At 40.6% G+C, this 11,973-nt stretch overlaps 2 protein-coding genes across 2 annotated transcripts; both read right to left on the bottom strand.

Annotated features, from left to right (window-relative positions):
- Positions 1-2,444: 2,444 nt before the first annotated feature.
- Positions 2,445-5,562, bottom strand: LOC311261275 (uncharacterized protein). Its single transcript, XM_084359768.1, has 2 exons — positions 5,536-5,562; positions 2,445-3,134 (listed from the first exon to the last, which is right to left on the bottom strand). Exon 2 carries the CDS (start codon positions 3,114-3,116, stop codon positions 2,448-2,450), a length of 669 nt encoding a protein of 222 aa, XP_084215894.1. The 5' UTR covers positions 3,117-3,134; positions 5,536-5,562; the 3' UTR covers positions 2,445-2,447.
- Positions 5,563-6,910: 1,348 nt separating this feature from the next.
- LOC311261429 (uncharacterized protein) lies at positions 6,911-11,919 on the bottom strand. Its single transcript, XM_084360040.1, has 5 exons — positions 11,563-11,919; positions 9,468-9,631; positions 8,437-8,679; positions 8,113-8,322; positions 6,911-7,939 (listed from the first exon to the last, which is right to left on the bottom strand). The coding sequence occupies exons 1-5, from the start codon at positions 11,802-11,804 to the stop codon at positions 7,743-7,745; spliced, it is 1,056 nt and encodes a 351-aa protein (XP_084216166.1). The 5' UTR covers positions 11,805-11,919; the 3' UTR covers positions 6,911-7,742.
- Between the last annotated feature and the right edge of the window lie 54 nt (positions 11,920-11,973).

Genomic DNA, 11,973 nt, shown 5'->3' with positions numbered 1-11,973 from the left:
TGATTACATATTTTCAGTCTTATATTTAATTAGTTTTATGACAGACTGTGACTTTCTTGACTTGAAACTTATCTTTTAAATTCACAAACATATGTGTAGTTCATGTCACAGCTCAAACGGGATCAAAAAAATATTTATCTCTCTTCATGCACTGCCAGACAAAGTTTTTCTGAAAGATGATCCCATGGAGCAAACAGGAAAGTGCTGTGACTTCGGCTCTCTATTACCACATCGCGTGTCCGAGAGATCTCTGATCAGTTAACAGCTTGGCAGTTGAGTACTTTTTTCTCTGGGGGGTTTTTCTGCAACACCACTGTTTCAGTGGAAGATCTTAGGTCAAGGAAATTACCATTTATAGAAAACATTAATTGATTGGAGATAAAAGGCTGTGCTGTTTGAGAGAGCTCTCAAATACAGAACGCATCAACATGGATCCAGAAAGATATGCTTGAAATGTGCTTATCCATGTCACTACTGAGCACAACATCTCATGGTAGATGGACACTTCAGTCCAGCTTACACCAGTAAATGTCAGGCATGCTTAGGTTTTACTTAAAGGCGCCCTGTTGTGTTTATTGACTTTCAGTGTAACTTACTCTTCAATGCATTTTCATCCTCATAAAACAATTGTAAAGCCAAATGTAATTCATTGTGTGCTGACTGGAAGTCTTCCTCTTCACTGCCCTTGTTGGCACATCGCAAAACAAACAGCCACTTACTATCGATCTGTGCAAACTGAACTGAGACTGCTGTCTCCACCCAGTGCCTAATAAGCTGACATAATGATGCAACAATTTTGCTTTCTCATCATTGTCCTATTTTTTGCAGTGTGGCTGGTGTTATCCTTTGTCCCTCGCTAAACAAAGTGTGAACATAGAGAAAGTAATAAGACACAAAATGTGGTAATTGAAGATGTCTTTATTTGTTATTAGCACCTGATCTTTCTAGACCTTCTGTGTAGTTTTCACAAAGTCTGTCATTCAGATCAAATATTGCAGGAACATGCATTTATTAGTATAAAATGTTATCATAGACTCAAGAGATATGATTGTTAAACTTGAAAAGGGTTATCTTAACCCACACAATCAAATACTTTAAATGTTAATCAAACAGAGAGCATAACACCTCTCAGCAAACATGTTTCATGATTGTGTAAGGTAAATAATTATGTCTTACAAAAACACAAAATTGTTTGACGTCCGAGGCAAACAAAACTATTTTAATGGTGCAATGTGTAAGAACTAACCACATTTTGAAAGTCACTGCTCACTGTACTCTTTGTTGTAGCTATCTACGGCTATGGTTATTAGCTGGCATTAGCTAGCTAGCTCAGTTAGCAATGCAGCTAATGGCCCTCTTAAGTCTCCCTTTACCACAGGAAGCAGAACCAGCCTCACTAGCCTACCAGTGAACACGACTGGACAAAGGAACTGGAACCTTAAGAAACTTAAAAAAGAAAGGAAGGGTCATTACGTCACTGAATCTCACTTTGATGTGTGTTGTTTCATTTTCTGGAGCTGTTTCTTCATCAGAAGTCATACGACTTTAATGCAACCGGCACCACAGTCTGGCCCCAAAGCGAGATTCAGCTAGGTAATGACCCTTCCTTCTTTTTTAGGTACCTTGGGCTGGACCAGGAACAAACACAGCTGGATGGCAGCATGACGACAGGGATATTAGGGGCTCTGACTGCAGGAACGACAGCATACTAGGACGGGAGAGTGTTTATTTAGACCAAACCAGAGTTGGTAATTGTTGGAACAGTGGAAAGACAAACCACGATGCATTTGGTGAATTTGATTTTGTTTTACGATGAGTAAATAAGGCAATTAAGCTCGTCTTAGTTTTGTAAAAGAAAGAAACTTGAATTCAGACAGTAGACTTGTACTGTTGTCTATTTCTGTCTAATGAGGAGAATATGTGTAAGAACATTTAATTTCTTGACATTTTGGGAGCTGTTGGAAAGTAGCAAACTCAGCGGCTACCAAACTATTGGATTATTGCCTCTTGAGGTACGAAGTGGCACTATGAAACAAGATGGCTGGGGCTAGCTGGTTAGCACGCTAACAACAGTAGCTATATCTGCAACTTAGAACATAGACGTCTTTGACAAAACATCAAAACTTAATTTAACACTCTGTTTACGCTGTTTAAACTAAAATTCTGGCCTTGTCTTACACATTGCACCTTTAATGGTTGGGTGTTTTTGGCTCTTTAAAATCAGCGCCAGAAAGAAATGCAAGGAATTTGAATTAAATAAAAGTTGAGTTAGAAAACAAAGTAACTATACTTTTCGTCACCATAACTATAAGTGTGTTCTTTGCTTCAACAGGAACACATATATAATCTCAGGACGTAGCAGAGTTCCCCAGGACAGTTTCACAGTCCTGATTTAGGGCACAAACTGCTGCTGGGTGCAAAACTCTGATCTTTCATGTCCTGCTTGGTCATAGAATAGAGCAGAAACAGCAGCGTTTCTTTCCGTGTGCAATCTCGACCTCCTCAGGTGGCGGCGCCTCAGGAGCTGGAGACTCCTCCTTACACTCGGACAATGAGCCACTGGAAGTGGACAACAGCCTCCCACACACCAGGTCAGCAGCCTTCCCGTCCATGATGGACAAATCTGTCACTGTTTTCTCTCTCAGCGACATGTCTCCATCATCATCATCATCAATCAACACAAACTCCTTGAGGTAAACCATCCCCACCCCGTGGAGGCTGTGGCTCTCTGCTGACTCCTCCAATGTGTGGGCATCCACAAAGGTCAGAGTTGAAGTCTCTGTCAGGGTCTCATGTGGGTCTGTGGAGTTGTCCTCTGGCCCGGAGTAGGCCAGGCTGCTCGAATCCATCATCCACGAGGAGTTCCTGTGAACACTCTTATCTTTCATGCTGTACCTCTGGTCCTGGCTGTGAGGGATGATATCTGGAACAGAGGACATCTTGCCTGCAGCATCTCGACCGGTGATCTGGTGAGAACCGTTTTCTGTAGCGTGACCATTCCCAGGATACATGTTAAAAGCCACCTTCTGGTAGTCATGGTAGACCTGCACACTGCTGCTCCCTGTTGGAGAAGAGAGGGGGATGCTGGCAGTGTCGCCTTTTCTTTGCTTCTTCATGTATTTTCCCTTGTTGCACTGAGACAAAAAAGGAAGATTGGAAGTTATTTCTTGAGCTTGGAAATGGCAGTTTAATAAACTTTAGTGCACTGGGAAATGGATGGAGAAACAGTCTTCAACCTAACATATCTATGCCGTATGACTTCTGAGGGAGAAATGCCTCCAGAAAATGAAAGACCATACTTCAGAGAGCGGGTAAACAACTGATTATTTTATTAACACGTTCTTTTCCTCAAATTTGTGTAGGAAAGGCTCCTGGTCGCACTGCTGTTCGCGGTGTAAGTGCAGTCTCATCAGCAGAAATCAGTCAGACCTGCTTCATTTGATCACAGTATTATCAGCTCTGTCCATTGTTTGGAGGGAAAATCAGTTGGTTCCCTCGTCTCAAAGTTCAATGGGTTTTTTAAAATGGTTTTTGGTTAAATACCTGAAATAAGATCTGTGGTTACCACAGGTTTGCGATGTGTTTACACATTTTGTTCTATGGCATAAAATAAATAATTAAATATCCCACAATTTAATTATGAAGCTGTTCCGTGTCTTAAAAACGGTGGTTGCTAACAAGTGGCTAAATGAGACTATGGAGGTTGTCGGGGACATTAAATGTGATCATAGCGAACACAGAGACTCATCTACTCACTAGTCCGTCTTTACAGTAGTTACAATCTATTCTAGCTCTAACTTTACAACTTGTACATTGATCAATTTAGCTTCGAAAATCACAAAAGTGGTGTTCACCTGTGAAGATTATCTTGCTGAACGAAAGTATCATAAACCTGTGTCTGCCACAGTTTATTTTCTGCAATAATCCAAAATTCCAGTTAAATCCAATTTTATCTTATTAATCGAATGGAAAAAAACTCACAGGCTTTTTGTGGTGGGAACCAGTCCGATGCCAACTTCTGGGTTAGCCCACAAAAATACATCATTGCTACACCACTCTCTATACTCATTAATAAGCCCTGTAGGGAAGCATCTACATTTGTTATCATTCTGCACCAACATATTCAGGCTTTTCCTTTCATTTGTCACCTGTGTATTGTGATTGCACAATAACAAATAACACACACTTTGTCAGACCACTTCCTTCACATCACTGACCCTCAGTATAAATGGTACTACTGTGCAGTTGCAATTTTAATATTATTCACATCTTTTACTCACACAGCAACTGGGGCAGGTAATGGTTAGTGCGGTGGAGTTGTTTCATGAACAACGGTACAGGAGAACAAGCTGTCATTTAGTATTGGCCTCTCTGAATAAATAAATGAAGTACTTTTAAAAGTAGCAAAAAATAACTTCAATTCCCCGAGGATCAGCTCTTTGAAGACGGAGACAGATGAACTCCTCTAAAGTGCTCTAACCAAGGAAGAAGTGTGTGTGTGTGTGTGTGTGTGTGTGTGTGTGTTTTAGAGAGATGAAACACACACACGCACACACACACACACACACACACACACACGCACACACCACTTCTTCCAAGCGATGAATGCATCACTCAGAGCGACTTCAGAGCCCGGTTTAGGCAATGTGTCAGGTGATTTAAAAAGGCACATACTGTAGAAATCTGTCAGTGAAAGCCACAGTATCACAACGCAGAGTTTGTGAGTTTTGTGCTGTACAATGTGGACAAATCTGACAGAAAAATCACATTAAGACCAGCGAGATAGTGACACCAAACACGAGGTTAAAAGACAAGAGGAACGTTTTCCACTTTGTGCTCGGCACAGGAGCTTAACAGACTGACCCTCTTACACTTGACTGACTCGTATGCGTGACAGAATCGGGACTCTATAAATGAATAATAACGGCAATGTACATGTTCAAGTGGGCGTCAGCATGCTCCGCTCCAGCTTGTGGTGGCGAGTGAGTAACAATAGATGAAAAATAGATTTGATTTAAACACATTCATTGCATTACCACTTTAGTGCACTGGGATGGGGGGCTGTTTTTGTCACAGCAGGGCCTACAAGAAGGTGGACAAAACCTTTTCTGCTGCAGAGGGACTTGCACTGAAGAAATTAGACAATAACCCCAATGTCAAGTACTTATAGATGACCTGTATAGCCTCAAAAAAGTATTTCATATTTTCAATACATCTGAAATCCAACTCAAAACTCAATATCAGATTCAAGATGAGTTGAAGCATTTAATTTACAAGTTCCTATTGTAGATTGACAACATTTTTAGAGCACTATCTCTTCAGGATCATTACCTTTTCATTGGGAAATACTGTTAAATCAGTGCCACAGTGCCAGTTACACAACCTACCAAGCACTGCCCTATGCACTTACAACACTTTAAGGCTATACAAAAATCATACATGATAAATAACAGCAGCATCTACCGGATCATACATACAGAAATCTACATTTTCTTACAAAAATCCACTGATATTCAAATACTTAAACGCTTTTACCGTCAGCCGTCCACGGTTGAACTCTTCCCCAAGTTGCTGTAATGAAAATCACATGGCAGAAGGGGGATGACCCAGCGTGTGTCCTCTCATCTGTAGTGCAGCTGTAGAAACTGATTTCTCCTCCGTCAGACTCGTCACACACGCCCTCCCCTTGTCTTGTAAACTACAACTACCCACAGAGTACACAGGGAGGCAGTCACTGGATGCTCCACTGATCACAATCACACCGGAACTGAATTACTCCTCACACATACAAACACATAAAAAAACACCCTCACACCATTTTAACTGACATGGAGCCCCACACAACCAATGAATAGCCTATAATTTCATAATTAATGCATTAGAAGACTAAAACCCAGTGGATAACCATTGTTATTGCCTCTCTACACACACTGATGTACTTTTATGTCTGTCCCACATTAGACAAATGTGACAGAATAGAGTTTTTTTTAATCTTTTTTTCTATGTTCACTATTGATGTCCAAGTGACGTCCTCACAGGGTTCAAAATGAAAGTTTTTACAATGTAACTTTAGACTTCTTTTACAGATGTTACAGACATCTAAAGAAGTTTGTGTGGCTCAAGATTAAAGTTTTTATGACGGCCAAAATTTACTCCATGCTGCAAAAGCTGCAGGGTGGATTTAAACCCTGAGCCTCAACCTCAGTAGCCTTTATGAGGTGTGTACTTTACCAGGAGAGCTATCCATCAGTTTATTAAAGACCGTTTGACTAGAATCAGGGGAAAACAGCTGACGTTGACCTGGCTCTGTCTGAAAGTAGTAAAATGTATCTTCTTTGTTTAATATGAACAATAAAGGTGAATGAAGGAGCATGATTTATGGACTGTTGCTGGACTATTTAACTTAACAAACAAGACATAACATGTTAATTTGTGAGATTTAGAGGAGCTTGTAGATGTTGTTTTTTTCTACATTTGGACAGAGCACCGGACCGGGCAAGCTGTTTCCCTGTTTCCAGTCTTTACGCTAAGCTAAGCTAACTATGTCCTAGCTGTATATATAGATACATATATATATATATATATATATATATACATATATATATATATATATATATATACATATATATATATATATACATACATATATATATATACATATACATACATATATAAATATATACATATATACAGTATGTATGTATATGTTACACACATGAGAGTGATATCAATTGAAATCTATCTTTCAGCTTGCAAATATCTGTATTTCTCACGATCTCTAACGATTTCTTCAGTGGGCTGTATTGTATAAATCCCAACCTTTTGTTTTTAATGCCATTTTCTATCATTTTATATTAGAGCGAATAAACCAGTCGAGTCGTAATCTTGAATAATTCTTTTTTGACAAATGTGGGGAAAAAAAGGCCATTGCTTTTATTTCAAACTATCTCATAAAACCACCGCATAGAGATGCTTTGTGTTCGCCACATATGGCCTTTATGAAGTGTTGCAGTGGTGCAGAGATGCATGAAAAGCCACTTCTCTCACTTCCATACACTAAATGTGTTCCAATAAATAATACAGGAAGACAGACCTTCACATACATGAAAGCTGCACACAGGACTATCAGAGGGATCAAATATTGAAAAGTCTTCATTCCCTGTAGGGATGATGTCTGCATTAGTGTCGTACATATCAACCGTTAGACATGGCATGTGACAAAGTGCTCGTGTACAGTAGATCTATGAAACCTACAGCACAAAGCCCTGCTGATGAAACTCATCAGTAATCTAACTCAGCTATTATGATCCTTTTACGCTTAGAAAAAAATATCAGACGAGAAAACACTAACATCAGTTAAATGACTATGGTATGTTTACTGTTACTCATGAATTAGTTAAATTAGCTCCTCGCACACATGTGAAGATGGCACATTGTAATTTACAGTATGAACACTCGAACATTATCATAGGTATTGAAACGGTTGCACTGAATGAAGTTGAACACCTTGAGGTTTAACACATCAATTAAAACATGTTCTTATTGGAATATATTCAAATTGGCATTGTACAGACCTTATCTAATGATCATATGAATGTGGATTAGTGTGATTGTCCGGACCAACCTTGCTACAGTTAATTAATTATACATTCAATCATACAAATTGAAACAGAGCAAAACAGAAAAAGTACAGCATTCGGCTGTGTTTTGGCAAAACTACAAATATCAACCCTCTGTGTTGATTAAGACCTAAAAATGAATCCCTTCATGTGAGTTCTGTTGCTTCCATGTTGCTGCATGTGGAAGCTGAGGCCTGGGGCAGAAGACTCATTCTGGTCTTTGCTCTTCTCCCAAAACTTGATCGTCACTCTGCCTGGCACCATCAGAGGCTCCTGATACTGGGCAGTGATGTTGATCGGAGCTGTGATGACTTCAACCCCTGAGGACACAACAGAGCAATGAGGAGGTCTAACCAGCAATAAATAAATGACTAAAGATGGCTGTGACGTCAGAAGGCATTTAATTGTGAATATACAAAGTTTTAATGTTAAATTACCACAATATTACATCTACCTATCAATCAGTTTGGTCCTAAAATCTAAAATATATTACCTTTGTGCTTTTCTATTTCAGCCAAGCAGACAGACAGCATCCAGAGACTTTGTGAGGTCTGCGATCTGTAGCCAAAGAGCGTGGACGATAGACAGAGCAGCCGGTAGGGGAAGAAGTCAGAGAAACTCCAGACACACTGCAGGCCAGCAGTCCTGGAAACTTTGAGCTCCACCTGCTTCACATTTTGTGGTTCAGGTTCATCTGTTGGGCCTGTCAGAAGAAGGAAACATCACCAGAAAGAGCTGGAGTCTGCACCATTGATAACGTCACTAGTAATGCCTGTGCTTTTCATTTAACTTCATCTTAGCTGAAATTGTTGCTCACTCTCGTTTTCGTTCCTTGGTGAGCCTCTGCTGGCTTTGTGGAGCTTGTTTTCGGACATCAGTGTCAGGACGCTCTCCCACACGGGGCATCCAGTATGAGAAGTAGCTGTGAGGCAGATGTCGACCTCCACCCCTGCCTCAATTTGCCGGTAAACTAGGACTCGAACCTGCAGCATGAACGGACCCTTCTTCAGTTCATCAACTGGCTGAAGGGTTTTTAAACTCTGACGCACACGAACAAGACCTGCAACAGCAATTCACAACCCAACATATTACAACAATTTTCTAACTTTTTATGATAAGCACACTGATAAAACATGGGAATCGGGGCAGAGGGAATAAACTAAATATAATGTACAAAATGTATAATTGCACCGTATACTGAAAAAATAATAATAATTATAATAATCAAAAGCATATTGCATATTCAGCATTTACATTTGGTCAAATCACATTACGCCTACCTAACCAGTACTGGTGAAGTGTACAGGTGTACATCAAAGGCCACACGGAGGACTTGCTCTTGTAATGGAAAGTGGAGTATTCATCTAAGCCAGTGGTTCTCAAACATTTTTATGTCAAGGATCCCTTAACTGACACAATTTAGACCATGGATTTTAGCCCAGGGATCCCCCATATGATAAGAATTTTGCTTATAGATGTTTTATTACAGAAAGTGTCTGAACCTATGACCAAAATAGTCCAATATTTTACAGTACAGTCCTTGAGCTACTTATAGATTGAATTATAGTGGAAATAAATTATTCACATTTTTGCTGGGGATCACTTGGAACAAGAACCCCACTTTGAGAACCACTGGACTAAGAAACCCTGTATTTCAGACATGGTTTTAATGGGTTAACAGAGCAGTGGTTAAAATTAAAAAGAATTCAACATTTTAAAATTGCCAATTTAAAAGACATAATCAATTATGTTATCAGGTAATCCTTCACAATCCAATCTTGGAACATTAGTCTGCTTTTTCTCAGTGGGTAGTTTAAAGACACTTTGGGAAAATGTCTTCTGCCTGACCTGCTGGGCTGAGTCTGAAGTCTTTATCAGTCAGCACCATCAGCAGCAGCCTTCGACAGAGAAACTCTGGGAAACACAGGGGGGTGTCTCTGTACTCGGTGTCTGGATAATCCCAACCATAACCAGCAGCAGTGCAGAACCTCCTCAGCAGGGGAGTCTCCAGCCTTAAACAGACGAACACACCGACTCAACATGTGTCTGAGCAGCAGTCAACTCTTTCCTACTTTAAAGGGGCACTATGTAGTTTTAGAGAAGAAATTCAACCTCAGAATTTTTTATATTTACATGAGTTAATAATACAAACTCAGACATGGGCGATATGGCTGAAAAGTCTATCATGATAGTAAAGCTTCATATTGGTTGATATCGATAATAATTGATCATTTTTAAAGACCAGACTAAACAAGGTTGAATTTAACCTCTTTCTTTTGAAGTTAAGGACTTTATCAAGGCACACAGGTTATAATTATGTTAACACAACAAGGATAAACACAAATCAAATTAAAACTGCAAGCAGTAAATCTATCTACTCTTGATACTTAAGTACTGTGTGACTAGTATCTGGGACTTTGTAATATTTTAATAATTATATCTATAATAAACAATATCTTAGCTTTTGTTAAAGTATGACTTTTGGGTACAACACTGGTGAAGTCACCAAACTCCACATTCTTTACTTACATTCCTTACTCTTTACAAGAAATATAATAGTTTAAGTTTCTTTGAGGTCGTCTCTCTCTCTCTCTCTCTCTACCACTACGCCCACCAGGTATAACGGAGGCGAAAGCTTTTGATAACTTTTCATCTTCAAGGTCTGAGAATGATACTGACTGAACGTGAAGTCTGTGGTGTTAAATCTGTAGCTGTCAGTTAAAGTACGAGGCATGGGAATGGGTACGTACGAAATGGGAAAAGCCATAAGGGGGGCGCTACTGAGCTGTAGTGCCGCGCCTGAGGGCAGTTGTGGTATCGAATTAATGTACTCATGGGTTAGAAGCTACGTGCCAAATTTGGTAAGTCTGCGATCATCCCAAAGTCCCTAAAACAGTGTCGGAAAAATGAAAACCGCACACCATTCAAGATGGCCGACTTCCTGTTCCGGCAAACATTCTGACAAAAATAATTCCTGGCTAAATCCTTGAGACCTATGAGTCCTGTAAATTTCATGAAGATCTGAAGGATTTCTGCAGCCTGACCCGACATTAGGTGGCGCTGTGGAGTCCCCTGGCCACACCCACCCCAATCATGATGAAGTCTTATAGTGGCACACAAATGTGAGGTATGTTCCCAGTTTGGTGAGTTTTGGGGTATGTTCAGGCCGCCAAAAATACAATCCTTTGGGAGATGAAGAACAATAATAATCCTTACAGATACAACAGGGCCTTCGCACTGTCAGTGCTCGGGCCCTAATTACATAAATAAGTAAAAATACTGTCATACCGGCGCTATTCTATCTTATTCACAATTTCCTCTCCATCAGCACTCATTATCTCACTCTGGTATTAATGGGTTGTGGTGGCGGATCACAAGATAGTCTGACCACTTCGGCTGCACCAGCTGCAGTGTCTCCAGGCTCCTGGGCAGAGCAAACAAGCCGGCCTGTCCGCTCTACTGAACAAGCCTGGAGACACTCCAGCAGCGAAGAGCATAGGATGAGTGACACCGGGAGGAGCAGCAGAAGACCGGGAGAGAGGCTGAACAGGCCGGTGTGTTTGCTGGATGGGGTGTGGCTTGAAGGCCGTCTAATCAGACATCACCACAGCCCCTGTGTGACCTTACAGTTTACAGGTGGTCTTCACTCATGGGATCCATAATGACGCCTCGCTCCACTCTTCTGTTGATGTCAGTCACGTGGCGATGGTGCACCTGCACTACACACCTGTTCAGTGATTGCCTGTTTGCATGCCACGCCTAGCTCTCTCCATTATCAAGGGAAATGATAGGCTGTTTGTGAGCTATTCTTATAGACTTTCCATTGGTTTGCACTTTATTTGGTTTGTTTAGGCATAAAAAACCTTTCTCCTAGGACTCGAATGTCTTCCCTAAAACTACACAGTGCACCTTTAAACTTTAAACTAAAGTGAACGCTGCTCACCTGCAGTTCAGGACCGTGTAAACAACTTCACACTTCCTCTTAGTGTCTGTGCACAGGCAGCCTGTCCTCCGACTCAGAGCTTTGGTCAAGTATTTCATGTAAAGATAGACGGAACTGGGAAGCCTCTCGTTGTTGAGAACATTTGTCTTCAACAACTTATGAGAAGAGTAGATGTGAACATAAACAAAGTACACAGAGCAAACAGTAACTGAGGCGGCGACGTAACTCTGTGCATTTCCCATTATTGCTCCAAATAAACTTTAACAACGCAACGCGACGACATTAACTAATCGTTAATACTCAGTATCACTACATGTTAATTTCCTTTGGAGGTCGGACCATAACACAGGCGGACTCAATCTCTGACGCTGATTTCAAGTACGGAACGCCAGCTGGGACAAACAATACGCG

The sequence above is a fragment of the Pagrus pagrus genome, assembly GCF_965226575.1.
Source record: "Pagrus pagrus genome assembly, chromosome: 8".
Classification (NCBI taxonomy): domain Eukaryota; kingdom Metazoa; phylum Chordata; class Actinopteri; order Spariformes; family Sparidae; genus Pagrus; species Pagrus pagrus.
The sequence above is the reverse complement of the archived record's forward strand: the minus strand, read 5'-3'. Positions and strand labels throughout refer to the sequence as shown.